At 44.9% G+C, this 16648-nt stretch overlaps 1 protein-coding gene across 1 annotated transcript in view; it reads right to left on the reverse strand.

The window, feature by feature from the left end:
• Nucleotides 1-16648, reverse strand: part of FRMD3 (FERM domain containing 3) — a 195916-nt gene that overhangs the window by 66527 nt on the left and 112741 nt on the right. The window contains exons 7-8 of the mRNA XM_075550869.1: nt 11804-11891; nt 10098-10186 (exon numbers count right to left, since the gene is read on the reverse strand). Coding sequence (XP_075406984.1) covers nt 10098-10186; nt 11804-11891 — 177 coding nt within the window. The remainder of the gene's footprint in view (nt 1-10097; nt 10187-11803; nt 11892-16648) is intronic.

Here is a 16648-nt window from a genome sequence, read left to right on the forward strand (position 1 = left end):
GGATGTTACAACACACATGCAAACACCTACAACGATTAGGTGGAGAGGTGATTTGTTTGACTAGCATGCAGATAGATGGCTGCCATACACATAGAGACCTAAGGATGGGATCAGTGTCAGCAGCCCAAGAGGACTCCCCAAACTAGTGCTGTTGTTGCTGCTGCTGCTGTTAGGTGTCATTGAATTGGTTCTGAATCACTTGGAAAAGGCTTGGAGATTATTCAGTTGAGCTACTAAGTGTATTCAGGAAGAAACTAAGGCCCAACAGGCAAGAGGCATAGACTTAATGCTCACTTGAGACCTGTTAAATTCTAAGCTAACTACTCCAGGACTCCAGCAATTCAGAAAGCTGAACATCTCCCTCCCTTTTGCAACCCGAGGGTGGAATGGGGAAGTCCCCAAATTACTCATGCTAGCCAAAGTCAGTAGGAATCCTTAGGGGACTTATTCCAAAACAGATTAAAGGTGACTTAATGTTGGAGCTTCTTTGCAGGTGCTGAAAATGCCAAGAAAATTGGACCCTGCTACCTGTTCCATATGTATGAACCGTCCAGAGCAGGTGACCAGATGTACTACAAAGCACGCTCTCACACATTCTTTCCTCTAGTCTTCACTCAATCTACTCCCCTCCTGGTATCCAAGTATTACTGACCTCCATTTTATGGGTAAGTAAACAGACTCAGAGAAGTTAAGTGATTTATGATAAAGGCAAATCCGAGTTTCGAGAAAGCTAATTGTGCGTGAAGAGAACAACTAGGGCACAGAGAGGGGTCAAAAGGATAAACTGAGTTAAGAGATAAAGATATATATTGGACAAGAAAACTATTTTTAAAATCAGGGTTCTCAGAAAGGAAGGTCTGATCAGGAAAGGGGCAACAGATTTGGAGCAAAGTGTGCCTGAGTTGACTGACGTTAATCTAATCGAAAAGACTTGCAAGGAAGGCAGGTGCTAAGAAGATGATGGGGGGACAGGACTCAGCAAAAGGATGCTGGAAGAAAGCCTCAAGCTAATAGAATGAAGGAAGCAAAGTGTCAGTAAGTAGAAGAGCACATCTCCCACACAGAACTGTGGACAGCCCTTGCCAGTCAAGGGGACACTCTGAGACAAGGGGTGGCAAGTCTGCCAGGGTCATCAGAGAGGGACGGAGTCAGATGAGGGCCGAACAAGTCTATGTCTTTGCCATACTACGATGTAGACATGAAGTAAGGAAAGAAGTAGGCCTCAAAGCCATAGGCGCCCACATGAAACAGAAGCTATAATCTCTCCACACACTTTTATAGGTGGAGTTTCCATCCTTCAAACTTTCGCAGTGTGGATTACAACTCAAAGAAAATGAAAATCCTCACAACTTGACCAACAGGTTAAGAGGACAGAGAAAAGATCAAAATTGTCAAGGATTTTCTCTTGTTTGGTTCCATGGTCAATGCTCATGCAACAGCAGTCAAGAGATCAAACAACACATCGCACCTCTTTGAAGTGTCGAAAACCACTCTTTAAAGACCTCTTACAGTGTTCAAAGGCAAAGATGTTATTTTGAAGACTGAGGCATGTCTGACCCAAGCCGTAGCATTTTCAATTGCCTCATATGCAGGTGAAGGTTGGGCACTGACTTTGGAAGACTGAAGAATAATTAATGCATTTGAATTTTGCTGCTCATGAAGAATATTGACCACACCATGGACTGCTAAAAGAACAAACAAATGTGTCTTGAAAGGAGTACAACTAGAATGCTCCTTCAAGACAAGGATGGCAAGACTTCCCTTCATGTACTTTAGACATGCAATCAGTAGAGATATCCCTGGGGAAGGACATCATGCTTGGTGAAGTGGGGGTAGGGGAGCGCCAGTGAAAAAGAGGAGGGTCCTGGGAAAGATGGATTAGCACGGTGACTGCAGCAGTAGGCCGACACATAGGAACAATTGTGAGGTGCAGCTGAGACAGTGTTCTACTCCACTGTACAGAGGGTCACAGTGCGTTGGAACTGCCCAGATGGCACTTAACAACACCAACAACAACAACAACCTGTTGTCAAAGAATTCTGAGCTGTCTGACTTAGATCACATCAAAACAGCAGTGTGGGTATTCTTGAGGGGCTCGAATTGTGTTCTTTTTAAATGGTCCTTGCATGTGAAGAACAAATAAGAAGTCTGATGGGGCAAGCTCAGGGCCGTAGGATGGGTGGCATAAGGGTTCCTCAAACCCTCATAGTGTAGCCCTTGCTGCTCCCGAAGAATAAGCAGGTCCATGGTTGTAGTGGGGGAGGGGAGGGGAATCCCTGGGTACAACCTTCTAGGTGTTTCTCTCACCAACGCACTTTTAACATCTTCTGAAACCTTCTTCATAGTAAGTCTTCATCATCACGTTGTGCCCTTGGAGGAAATCTGTAATGTCACCAGACCAGCAGATCCTCTCAGAAGCCAAAATTTAGGAAGACAAGCACAATACTGGAGAGGCTCTGCCTGCAGTCAATCACCGATTGCAGAGGCATGTTGAGACACATTAATTTGGAATAACCCATTCTTATGTGAACTGGAAACTTAGAAGCAATGTTTTAGTACTGTATATACTCGTGTATAAGCCGAGTTTTTCAGCACACTTTTTAATGCAGTTTTTGTGGTAAAATTAGGTGCCTGGACTGATATTTGGGTCAGCTTATATGTGAGAATAAATAATACGTAGCCTCAGCGAATGTTCAGTTTTTCCTCACTCTTTACTTAAACCAGATATAACAGGCATGGTAGGTGAGTTACCCTGATCCATACCGCACGTCATGACAAATTCCGTTCTTCCTCAAGGTCATGATCATAGAGATAACTTCCTTCCAAGTCCAGGAGGGTAGATTTGGATTCAACCAAAGTGTTGTCGACATTCTCATCAGGAATTGGCTGAAGAAGGGGCCTATTACCCAATCCAGGACAAGGAGACATTCAGGAAGACTCCAGCAATAGCTATCTGCAATAGTTTATTGCACCAGCCTGACCGATAAACGCAAGTAGGATTAATTGAAGGGCAGACGGATAAATGGCTCGGTGAGCCTCGCCTTGCTTGTTCTGTGCCTCAATTTAAAGGAGTACACTACCTGTGGGATGCCTAGCCTGTAGACTGTGTCCCTGTAAGTTGAGGTCCCTCCAATCCCACAGGATTGGAATGTTCGTCTCTGGAGCTGGGGACCGACAGCTGGTGACAGTTGGTGACCTGCCTTGCTGTTTGCTGACTGGGTATATATAGCCCAGGTCTCTCTACAGAAGGGGACTGGCAACTGGTGGCTCTCAAGCCTTAAAGGACTGCTAGTGTCTCACTGCTTTATAATTAAACTGTTTATTTCTCATATCATCTATCTGTATATAATTTAATGGTTCATTTCTTGTATTATATTATCTATCTTTATAAATATAGTTATATATAATTACTAGCAATCTGGTTTGTCTCTCTAGACAACCCTGTCCAACACATTTTGGTACCAGGAGTGCTTCTAGAGAAATAAACCATAAATATGGGTTTCTCAAATTGGCTTTCCAACCTATTTAGTCTTGACATGGATATGTCTGCTACCCTTACTAACCCATGGTGTGAAATAGCAAAGATAATACCGAAAGGAGCACCACCAGTAGATGACGTGCTGGATGAAGGAAATGCTCTAGGTGATCATATGTTTGATATTTTCCAGGAGTTTTGTAATGATGACAAGTATAGGGAAGCTGGTTGGCTGGTCCTTCATACAATGGAAAGTGTGATTAAGGAGAGGGATGATCTCAGAGCCTCAAAAGCACGCCTAAGGTGCAGACTAACAGATTTGAAAACTTCCATCTGTGCTACAAAGGAGAGCCTTCTCTCCTCTAGTACAAGAGCTGACATTGCTGAGAACCAGGTCCGGAGTCTCATTATACGAGTGGCTGAATCACAACAGCAGCTGAATTGCAGATCTAGAGTAGTGTCTGAAACCAAAGTAAGGGCATTAATTGGGAAAATTTGGGACCCTGAAACATGGGATGGGAACATAGGGGCTGATGATCCAGAAGAAGAGGATATTGAGCCCTTAGAAACACCTGAGCAGATTAGCCAAACAATTCGAGTTGATATGCCAGGTGGGGCTGCATCAGTAGCACTACCTGAGGAAGATGCCTCGCAAGATATTGCTAAGAGCACCCAGGAAACACCCTCACCACCCATTATTTCCGCTAGACCTGTCACTAAAATTAAGTCTCAGAAACCTCCTAAAGGTGAGGTTGAGAGGATTATCCAAGAAGTGCGCTACACACATAAAGACCTGCTCGAGTTCTCAAATACGTACAAGCAAAAGCCTGGAGAATATCCCTGGGAATGATTACTAAGGGTGTGGGATACTGGTGCATGAAATGTAATATTAAACCGGTCTGAGTTTCTGGATAGGGGACCCCTAAGCACAGACTCTTCTTTCAATGTCTCTGCGAGACAGGCTAAAAAAGGATCTAAGTCTTTATTTAGTTGGTTCAATGAAGCATGGACTGCCAGATGGCCTAGATTAGACCAACTTGAAGTACTTGACCTACCTTGGTACACTGTAGAGGAAGGCATCCAAAAGCTTAGAGAAATTGGTACGTTAGAATGGATCTACCAAGATATTCCCATAGACCCAAAAAGGGGGTGTCCTGACGACATACCCCTTACCACAACCATAAGGAACAAATTTGTGAAGTGGGCCCCAGCATCTCTTAAGACTCCTGTAATTGCTATTTTATGTGCACCAGGATTAACAGTGGGCACTGCCCTAAGCAAACTCCAACATTTGCCCACAATGGGGCTGATTGGTCCCCGTGATGGTACAGAGCAAGTGTCAGCACTGAATCAAGAGAGACAGGGTGGGCGTGGTTATCATAGACAATAAGTTTTCAATAATAATCAAAGAAACCTGTCTCGCGTGGAATTATGGCATTGGCTACTTAGCCACGGTGTCCCTAGGAATGAAATGGATGGGAAGCCTACTAAATATTTACGTGATCTGTACAGGTGAAAGAATGGTAGATCAGGTGAACAGCAGAATAGACAGTCACGATCGCTCAATCAATTTCCAGACCTGAGCCAGTTTACAGACCCACAACCCCTTGAATAAAGGGGAGGCTGGGTCCCTTGTAAGGAGGACCCTGCTACATCACTGAAGGTTTATACTGTTAGTCTTTCTTCTAGCCTTCCCCAAAGAGACCTGCAGCCTTTCACAAGAGTGACTGTTCATTGGGGGAAAGGAAATAATCAAACTTTTCGGGGATTACTAGACACCGGCTCAGAACTGACACTAATTCCAGGAGACCCAAAATGTTTCGAAGGCCCACCAATCAGAGTGGGGTCTTATGGAGGTCAAGTTATCAGTGGAGTTTTAGCTCAAGTATGCCTCACTATGGGTCCAGTGGGCCCCCGGACCCATCCTGTGGTTATTTCCCCAGTTCCAGAATTCATCATTGGAATAGACATACTTAGTAACTGGCAGAACCTCCATATCGGATCCCTAAAATGTGGAGTAACGGCTATCATTGTAGGAAAGGCCAAGTGGACACCATTAGAATTGCCATTACCTAGGAAAATAGTAAACCAAAAGCAGTACCACATTCCTGGAGGGATTGCAGAGATCAGTGCCACCATCAAAGACTTGAAAGATGCAGGGGTGGTGATTCCTACTACATCCCCATTTAATTCACCAATTTGGCCTGTAAAGAAGACAGATGGATCCTGGAGAATGACAGTGGATTATTGTAAACTGAACCAGGTGGTGACTCCAATTGCAGTTGCTGTCCCAGATGTGATTACATTGCTTGAGCAAATTAATACTTCTCCTGGTACATGGTATGCAGCTATTGATCTGGCTAATGCCTTCTTCTTCATAGCAGTCTCAAAGGACCACCAGAAGCAGTTTGCCTTCACCTGGCAGGGGCAACAATATACTTTCACAACTTTCCCCCAGGGGTACATCAACTCTTCTGCCCTGTGCCATAATTGAGTCCAAAGGGACCTTGACCACCTGTCTTTTCCACAAAATGTCACACTGGTCCATTATATTGATGACATTTTGATGATTGGACCCACTAAGGAGGATGTATCAAAGACTCTAGATTCATTGGTACAATATCTGCGTTCAAGGGGTTGGGAAATTAACCCAACAAAGATTCAGGTACCCTCACATCAGTAAAATTTCTAGGGGTTCAGTGGTGTGGGGCATGTTGAGATATTCCTACTAAAGTGAAGGATAAGCTATTACATTTAGCTCCCCCGACGACTAAAAAAAGAGGCACAATGCCTAGTGGGCCTCTTCGGATTTTGGAGGCAACATATTCCTCACTTGGGTGTTCTACTTCAACCTATTTATCAAGTGATAATGAAAAGCCTCCATTTTTGAGTGGGGCCCAGAACAAGAAAAGGCTCTTCAACAAGCTCAGGCTGCCGTGCAAGCTGCTTTGCCACCGGGACCATATGATCCAGCTGACCCAATGGTGCTAGTGGTGTCAGTTGTAGATAAAGATGCAGTGTGGAGTCTTTGGCAGACCCCTATTGGTGAATCACAGTGTAGACCAGTGGGGTTTTGGAGTAAAGTCTTGCCAGCCTCTGCAAACAACAACTCCCCCTTTGAAAAACAGCTGTTGGCCTAGTACTGGGCCTTGCTGGAGACTGAATGCCTCACAATGGGTCACCAAGTCACCATGAGGCCTGAACTATGTATCATGAAGTGGGTATTGTCTGACCCACGTAATCATAAAGTTGGACGTGCGCAGCAACACTCCATTGTTAAATGGAAGTGGTATATACGAGATCGGGCCAAAGCAGGACCTGAAGGAACAAGTAAGCTGCATGAAGAAGTGGCCCGAATGCCCACAGTCTCCACTCCTGTCACATTGCCTCCTTTCTCCCAGTCTGCACCTATGGCCTCCTGGGGAGTTCCTTACCATACTTTAAGTGAAGACCAAAAAAGTCATGCTTGGTTTACGGATGGCTCTGCACGATATGCAGGTGCCACTCGTAAGTGGACAGCAGCAGCACTACAGCCCCTTTCTGGGATCTCCCTAAAGGACAGTGGTGAAGGGAAATCTTCCCAATGGGCAGAACTTTGAGCAGTGCACCTGGCCGTTCAGTTTGCATATAAGGAAAAAATGGCCAGATGGGAGACTATATACTGATTCATGGGCTGTGGCTAATGGCTTGGCTGGATGGTCAGGGAATTGGAAGGACCATGATTGGAAAATTGGTGACAAGCAGGTGTGAGGAAGAGGTATGTGGATAGTCCTCTCTGAATGGGCCAAGAAAGTAAAGTTAATTGTATCTCACGTGAACGCTCACCAAAGGATTACCTCTGAAGAGGAGGACTTTAATAATCAAGTGGATAAGATGACACGCGCTATGGAGACTGCTCCTCCTCTTTCCTCTGCCACTCGTGTCATCGCCCAATGGGCACAGGAACAAAGTGGACATGGTGGCAGGGATGGAGGTTATGCATGGGCACAGCAACATGGACTTCCACTCACCAAGGCTGACTTGGCCACTGCCACTGCTGAGTGTCCCATTTGCCAGCAACAGAAACCAACATTAAGTGCAAGATACGGGACAATTCCTCGGGGAGATCAACCAGCAACTTGGTGGCAGGTTGATTACATAGGACCACTTCCATCATGGAGGGGACAGCGTTTTGTTCTTACTGGAATAGACACCTACTCTTGATATGGATTTGCCTTCCCTGCACGTGATGCTTCTGCCAAAACTGCTATTCGTGGACTTACAGAATGCCTCATCCACCGGCATGGCATCCCACATAGCATTGCTTCAGATCAAGGAACTCACTTTACAGCAAATACAGTGCGGCAATGGGCCCATTCCCATGGAATCCACTGGTCGTATCATGTTCCTCATCATCCTGAAGCTGTCGGCTTGATAGAACGATGGAATGGGCTCCTAAAGACACAATTACGGCGCCAACTAGGTGGCAACAACTTGCGGGGCTGGGGCAATGTTCTCCAGGAAGCTGTATATGCGCTAAACCAGCGGCCAATATATGGTGCTGTGTCTCCAATAGCCAGAATTCATGGGTCCAGAAACCAAGGGGTGGAAGCTGGAGTGGCACCACTCACTATTACTCCTAGTGATCCCCTTGTAGCATTTTTGCTTCCTGTCCCAGCAACCCTGTGTTCCTCAGGCCTGGGGGTCCTGGTCCCGAAGGAAGGAACTCTCCCACCTGGAAACACAGCACGGATTCCACTGAACTGGCAGCTGAGAATGCCCCCTGGGCACTTTGGACTTCTCGTGCCTTAGGATCAACAGGTCAGGAAGAGTGTCACTGTACTAAGTGGTGTGATTGATCCTGATTACCAAGGAGAAATTGGACTGTACTACATAATGGAGGTAAAGAAGAATATGTCTGGAATCCAGGAGATCCCATAGGCCGACTCAGTGTTACCATGCCCTGTTATTAAAGTAAATGGTAAGTTACAGCAACCCAATCCTGACAGGACTTATAATGACCCAGACCCCTCAGGAATGAAGGTCTGGGTCACCCCGCCAGGCCGAAAAGCACAGCCAGCTGAGGTGCTTGCTGAGGGCAAAGGTAATACAGAATGGGTAGCAGTAGAAGGCAGTTCTACCTATGATTTACGACCACGTGATCAATTACAAAAGCGAGGCTTGTAATTGTCAATGGATTTTCTTTGTATGTGATTATTGCATATATTTCCTTTGTTCAAGTATGATATATCAGACATAATGTGACTCAGTGTGTTTTCATTTATATGTATGATAGATGATTGATGATAAGTATAAGTGTGATTTCATTAATATCTGAAAATTATATAAGTATGTATGGGTAAAGAATTGTGTACAGGTGCCAGGTTGGCAAGGGGTGGATTGCGATAGTTTATTGTGTCAGCCTGGCCGATAAACACAAGTAGGATTAATTGAAGGGTGGAGGGATTAATGGCTCAGTGAGCCTCGCCTTGCTTGTTCTGTGCCTCAATTTAAAGAGGTACACTACCTGTGGGATGCCTAGCCTGTGGACTGTGTCCCTGTAAGTTGAAGTCCCTCCAATCCCACAGGATTGGAATGTTCATCTCTGGAGCTGGGGACTGACAGCTGGTGACAGTTGGTGACCTGCCTTGCTGTTTGCTGACTGGGTATATATAGCCCAGGTCTCTCTGCAGAAAGGGACTGGCAATTGGCGGTTCTCAAGCCTTAAAGGACTGCTAGTGTCTCACTGCTTTATAATTTAACTGTTAATTTCTTGTATCATCTATCTGTATATAATTTAACGGTTCATTTCTTGTATTATATATCTATTTTTATAAATATATTTATATATAATTACTAGCAATCTGGTTTGTCTCTCTAGAGAACCCTGTCCAACACACTATCCTTCTTCTACAAGGAGACACATGACAGGGGCTGTGCTCCCAGGCTCTGGGTGTATTGTGTGGAGGTGTAATGGTCAGAGCTACACAATCATATAGTGACCACAGGCTTGGGCACAAAGACGAACACTGTGGGACAGCAGCGATGAGAGGAGTGAGAACCATATCTTTCAGGGTGGGTCAGACACTTAAGTCAGTCAACCTCCTCGTGGAACTTTTGCCATGTGAGCTCATCCGTCCTCTTATTTTCTGCCACCATGGGCAGACTTTTCCATTGCTTTCAGTCAAAAGTATTTACACAAATACACAGAATAACAAAGCAGGACATTTCCAAGGATCCAACAAGAAGAGAGTGGAGGGGAGAGGGTGAGTTTTTAGGTGCTTAAAAGAACTTGTGTCTTTAACTTGACTTGACCCACCCCATCACTGTCCCTTTGGGCCAGGGCAGCAGAAGCTCCTGAGATAAACTGCTGGATGCTTTCCCTACGAAGCCTCCGAGTCTGGGACACTTTTCCGGCACCCTGGGTTGACTCTGGGGTTTGACAATGTAATTCCTCACTACGGTAGGGCAGCCTAGACTTAGGTTCCACTCACAGATGATAAGTCCTTTACCATGAAGTTCTGGCGCAAAAACATAAATAGTGGCCATTCTAGCTGTTAACACTTCCAAACCAAGCCATAACAAAATGGAAAGGACTGAGCTGAAAGATAATGACAAACCAGTTTCCAAAGAAAGTACTCACCATTTTATCAAATGGATTCTCTTATTTCCCTGGAATACTACAAAGCCGGCAGCCGTGAACCCTAAAAATGTTGTTGTGCCTGTTGAATCCTGGAAGAGTAGAAACAAAAATCTATTGGGATTAGAGGAAAATAGAGTCAATGACAAATAGTAAACTTCTCCACCCTCATCTGGGGCAAATCTCAGGTTACCATCAACGATTCTGGCAATCAACGGAGTTTCTGAGAGGGGCCACCTACACGCAGTGTTCCCAGTGTCTGGGTGGGCTCCAGATTCATTGGCTTTTCTCTTACAGTAACAGACCTTCCTCGGGCCTTCATGGGTCTTCCTGGGAAATAACAGATTAGTCCTAAAGCTCTATGTTAACTTCCAAGCATCTTCTTGGGCTGCCTGCGCTCTCAGAGATGTCTTGTAATGTGAACTAAGCGTTCTTGGTTGCCATTAGCACTGTAAGGCCATAAATCAAACCCCGCATGTATAATCTAACATGAGTCAACCTCACTCAGGATTTCTGGCAATCTCAGTATAAAAGCATGCCCAGAAAGTGCCTGCTCTGCTCACAAAGTACACTCAATACCCTAGGGTTAAATTAGGTGAAGGCAAAGGAACCAAAAAGAGGGAAAATCAGGCCAGTCTCTGTAATAAGCAAAGTACACTGAGTGGGTCACATTGGCAGAGAACCATCTGGTTCACTAAGCGGAAGTCTCTGGCTCCTGCTGTTGTTAGGTAGGGCCTGCTGGCAAACACTCTACAGTAATTGCTGAGTGGAACAAGAGCACATAAATGGCCACAGGGACAAGTCCCACTGCTTCCCTGTTCTTGGGATCATCTGGGCGCTTAAAAACAAAATCAAAATCCTGACACCTGGTCTCCACCTCCACCCTCCCTCCCTTCCCTTCAGAGGTAACTGGAGAAGGGCTTTTCTAAGCCCCAGGAGTATACAGAGCGTCTCATGTAAGCTAGGAGTTATAGAACTAAATACTTTTAGTTGATCCCATCTAGGACCAAATGCCAAAGTATCATTTTAAATCATTCCCTTTTTAAATTTCACCCCCCCCCCTTTTCTTTTTTAACTTGGCAATGGACTTGAGAGTAAGTATGTTAGGATCATTTAACTTCTCAGGGGTAAGACTGTCTCCTTGATTGATGAATCCTCACCCACTAATTAGGGAAATGTGGCTTCCACATAGCAATTAAGAACCAATTCAACCAGTCCACAGAGAGAACAACATGGCTGGCCCCACTATGAGACATGATGCCCCTCAGTGACTAAGGGTGATACAGGGGACAGCACCGGAGACACAGTGTGGGAATTGCACCTGACCTGATCCCACCACACCGAGGCAAATCACTGGGGGAGTGCAGCGGAACAGCAAGGGAATGGAGTGGCAAGGTCCCCAGGGAATGCTGAAAGTGGACTTTGGGGCCAGGGCGTGGTGCCCCAACAGACTGGACTGGAAAACGCTCCTAAGGGCCAGCAAACGATCCCTGAACTAACTACAAGCTTTTCTCTTGTGAAAAAAAAAAAAAAAGAACCAATTCAAGTCAACTGCTAAAACTGAAATGGAGGCCCACTGTTCTTTCTTCCAAATGGAGGCAATGGGTGGGGTTACGGAGTGGCCCTAGGGGAGTCTTCCAGGCCCGCAAACCAGCTGATTTCCCTTTGAGCAAAGCAGTCCTTTCACCGTCTGTTTGAGGGGCAGTTACCTTGCATGGGTGGGGGTCCACTCCATACGTTTCCAAAGTGTGAGCCTTCAAGAGTAAATTAAATTCAGCAACTGGTGGGCTCTGGCCTCTAAAATCACACAAGAAAACATTTAGGAAACTTCAGTGTAGAGCAAATGTTTTCAGAATGATGAGAGCAATGAATGTACAAATGTGCTTTACACAATTAATGCATGTATGGATTGTGATAAGAGTTGTATGTGGCCCTAATAACATAATTTTTTTAAAAAAAGGAATACAATCCCCGTGCTGAGAAGAGAGACTTGAATCCAGTTGAGGTCAAAGGATGACCATTAAGGATGACCAACTCGAAGAAAGCTGATGGTGCCCGGCTATCAAAAGAGATAGTGTCTGGGGTCTTAACGGCTTGAAGGTGAACAAGCGGCCATCTAGCTCAGAAGCAAAAACGCACACATGGAAGAAGCACACCAGCCAGTGCGATCACGAGGTGCCAAGGGACCAGGTATAAGGCATCATGCCAAAAAAAAAAAAGATATGGTTGTATATGTATATATATGTGTGTGTGTGTGTGTGTGTGTGTGTGTGTGTGTGTATATATATATATATATATATATATATATATATATATATCATATTAAATGAAGGGGGAAGTGCAGAGTGGAGACCCAAGGCCCAAGAGTCGGCCAATGGAGATCCCCTCATAGAGGGGTTTAGGAGAGGAGATGGGTTAATTAGGGTGCGAGGTAGTACCGATGAAGAACACAGCTTTCCCCCAGATCCTGGATGCTTCCTCTCCCCAACTACCATGATCCGAATTCTACCTTGCAGGGCTGGATAGGGCAGAGGCTGTACATTGGTACATATGAGGGCTGGAGGCACAGGGAATCCAGGGTGGATGATACCTTCAGGACCAAGAGTGTGAGGGGCAATGCTGGGAGAGTGGAGGGTGAGTGGGTTGGAAAGGGGGAACTGATTACAAGGATCCACATGTGACTTCTTCCCTGGGAGAGGGACAGCAGAGAAGGGGGGGAAGGGAGACTCCGGATAGGGCAAGATATGACAAAATAACGATGTATAAATTACCAAGGGCACATGAGGGAAGGGGGAGAGGGAAGGGAGGGGAAAAAAAAAGAGGACCTGATGCAAAGGGCTTAAGTTGAGAGCAAATGCTTTGAGAATGATTGGGGCAGGGAATGTATGGATGTGCTTTATACAATTGATGTATGTATATGTATGGATTGTGATAAGAGTTGTATGAGTCCCTAATAAAATGTAAAAAAAGAAAAGAGGAGAAAAAAATGATTAGGGCAAAGAATGTACAGATGTGCTTTATACAATTGATGTATGTATATGTATGAACTGTGATAAGAGTTGTAGGAGCCCCTAATAAATTGTTTTAAAAAAATAAAGGATGACCAACTCTTGGGCGAGGGAGGAGAAAAATGAGGAGCTGATATCAAATGATCAAGTAGAAAGAAAATGTTTTTAAAATGATGATGGCAGCATATGTGCAAATGTGCTTGACACAATGGATGAATGTATGGATTGTGAACAGAGATGTAAGAGCCCCCAATAAAAGTGGGGGGAAAAAGTTTAGGGAGTTAAAAAGGAAAATAAGAAGACAGAGCCCCTTCATTCTAATCAAAAACAAGACACTAGACTCCAGAAAGAGGGGATTCCCTCCCAGCAGAGTTATGATATGGCCCATCATTATCTCCCTCCACAGGGAGCCCTCTGATAAGGAATGCGAGTTCATGTTTTCTGGCAAATTGTTCCCTAACAAGCCCACATGGGCTCCGAGCACTCGACTCACCTGTATAGTTCTTCAAGGCTAGCAAGTTACCAATCATCAAACTTGGCGTCTGACTTTCCGACTCATTAAAGAGATGATCACGGTGAATAGCACTCCTCCTTGCTCACAGTAAAAAGTGAGCACTCATGTTACCCAGTCACCACGTCTAACAGGGCCATTCAACATCCCATGGGAAAGCCCCGGATCTTGACAGGAAATCTTAGTCACTGTCACCTCCATCCTGCAGCCCGAGCTCCAGGGCCTACACAAAGCCTTGGTCTTGGGATGAAAACATAAAAGCTACACATACACATGGGTCTGAAGCCCATTCCTAGTTATCTTCTAACCAAAGAATGTGTAATTATTCAAAGACTCCAATGTGGTGATGAACAGTCATATGCCCTACCTACGTTTGAGAGTCTGAACCATTACCTGGAGAGAATTACATGACCTCCGCATGGCCCCGAGTAGTTACCAAGAAGAGCTTGCTAAGGAAAACAACGAGAGTTCGTCTTTACTTTCTAAATGTGAAACTACATTTTATTACATCCACCGAAACTCTTCCTCCACGATGGGTGGCTCCTCCTGCCTCGGGAAAACCACTGTGATCCACGGGGTTTCCCCAGTTGACTTTCAGCACTAGATCACTAGGCCTTTCTTCCCAGGCCACTTAGTCTGGAAGTTCTGCTGAAACCTATTCAGCTTCCACTGACAGATGTACTCGTGGCGGCTGTGTTTGAAGTGCTTGAAGTTGAACCCAAATGTCCAGTATCTGAAGGCAAGAATTCTACCACTGAACCACCACTGCCCTCTTCTGTACCTTTCAAAACCTCAAAAAAACCAAACTCACTGCCATTGAGTCAATGCTGACTCATAGCAACCCTAAAGCACAACGTAGAACTCCCCCTGTGGGTTTCTAAGATTATAACTCTTTACCGGAATAGAAAGCATCTTTCTCTCTCAGAGCAGTTGGTGCTTTTGAACTGCTGACCTTGAGGATAGCAGCCCAAAGTGTAACCGCTACACCACTAGGGCCCCTTCTGATCTATCTACAGAGTATCTTTATTTATTCATCCTAAATGGTGCTGCATGGGTGCTTTCAACAACTTGAACCTTTCTCCCACCTTCCCCCATCTCCAACCATTCTCTTTGGTTGTTTTTATTTTCCTTTGAGAGGTTCCAGTAAATTGATATATATATAAATCATTTTATTGGGGGCTCTTATAATAATCCATACATCAGCTGTAGCAAGCATATCTGTGCATTTGTTTCCATGATCATTTTCAAAACCGTTTCTTTCTACTTGAGCCCTTGGCATCAGCTCCTCTATTTTTCCCTCCCTCTCTCACCCTCCTACCCGCATGACCCCTTGATAAATTAATTATTATTATTATTTTCATATCTTACACCATCTTTTGAAATGCCCAGGTTTACGCTTCATATCGTTTAACTTTTTCCGTGCTTTATCCCAGTCATGTTGTTTACAGTCTCAATTTCAATTTCCAGACCACTGATTTATTCTTCCAGCGTGGTGCTCTGCTTTGGATCGAATGAATCCAAGGGTTTGAAAATATTAACCATTTCATTTCCCACTAATCCCTGTGGTTCCTGAAATAACAGCCTTTCTGATTTTATGGACATACATTTTTATCTTTCTGAAGGATAAGCCAAACCCAAATTGTGGTGACCCCGGGGTCACAGAGAGGAATGGCACCCCACGGGGTTCTCTGGGTGTTAATCTTTAGGGAAGCACATCACCTGGCCTAGCTACCATGGTTTTTCTGGATGGGTTCAAACTGCCAGCCTTTGGGTTAGTAGTTGAAAGCAAATCGATTGTGCCACCCAGTGGATCTGCATTTCTTTTTAAGTTTGTTCCATGAGCTCTGCTTGCCAAGTGAAAGGCTTTTGCTTGCTGCATCAAGGTCTCTCTTCCATTGAGCTACTGGTTCCTTAAGCGTCCAAGACTCTTGGCTGTGTGCACATCTTTGTATTTGGTGGATCTGACTCATGCTGTAGTTTCCTGAAGCTTCAGGGAAGAGTGAGGTGTGTCATTTGGAAACATATGTCAGCTACATGGTCTTAGCTCTGATTTCTCTGAATGATGCCCATACAGGGCATCTTCAGCCCAAGTACCCACAGTTAATGTTCTTCCTGCCTGGGAACGAACACTGCAGCTGCTCATGACTTAGCACAAGAGCACAGAAGGGAAGGGCCAAAGCTGCCGACTGCTCCAAATGCACTTGCCCTCTCATTTCACGGTTTCCCTAAAGCCTCCTGGGCCTGTGATGGTGAATCGTTAGCCTACGAAGACAGGGCAGCGACCAGAAAAAGTAAAAATTATCTACTTTCCAACATTTAACTTCCAAATTATAAACCTTTCACAATTAACTTGTTTCCAGACTGAAGGGGGTTGAGGGGAGGGTGTGCTTTACAGTCAAACTTAAATTAGTGTGACCTATAAAATCGTGCTGGAAGCTGAAGCAATAAGAAGAAGAAGACTTGCTCTCTAGCAGAAATGCCCTCTCATCAGTGTGGAGCAGGGTAAAATCCAGTTGTTCATGTGAGGTGGGGGGCTACCCCAGGGCAGAGGTAATTGCCTGTGGTGAGTGAGCACATCCGACCTCGGCCGGGCCCTGGTTCAATGAGCCTTGCTCATTAGGCTGAGGGCTTGCCTGGACGGTGGCCCGAGGAGGGTTACCATTGGTAAGGTATTCCAGGGCTCCGCTTAGACTGAGAAGCTGAGGGTGTAAGAGGAGGGAGGGAGAAACTGCAATATTTGGATTTAATAATTATTCTTATTTTCGGGTGAAAATTAAGATATATCAGGTCAAATTTCTACCACTAGACGAATGGATAGATAAAGTGCAGTACAGATAGTTTATCACTACGATTTTAGTCATAAAAATGAATGAAGTTGTAACATGTTATGACACTGATGGATCCTGAAATCATAATGCTAAATCAGTCAGATATTGTATGATCCTACTTATATAAAATGTGCAGAACAGGCAAATGCAGAGTGACAAAAATCAATGCGTGATACAGGGAAGGATGAGGGGAGACACTGGTTCGAG

Source organism: Tenrec ecaudatus, chromosome 5, assembly GCF_050624435.1.
Source record: "Tenrec ecaudatus isolate mTenEca1 chromosome 5, mTenEca1.hap1, whole genome shotgun sequence".
NCBI classification, from domain to species: Eukaryota; Metazoa; Chordata; class Mammalia; order Afrosoricida; family Tenrecidae; genus Tenrec; species Tenrec ecaudatus.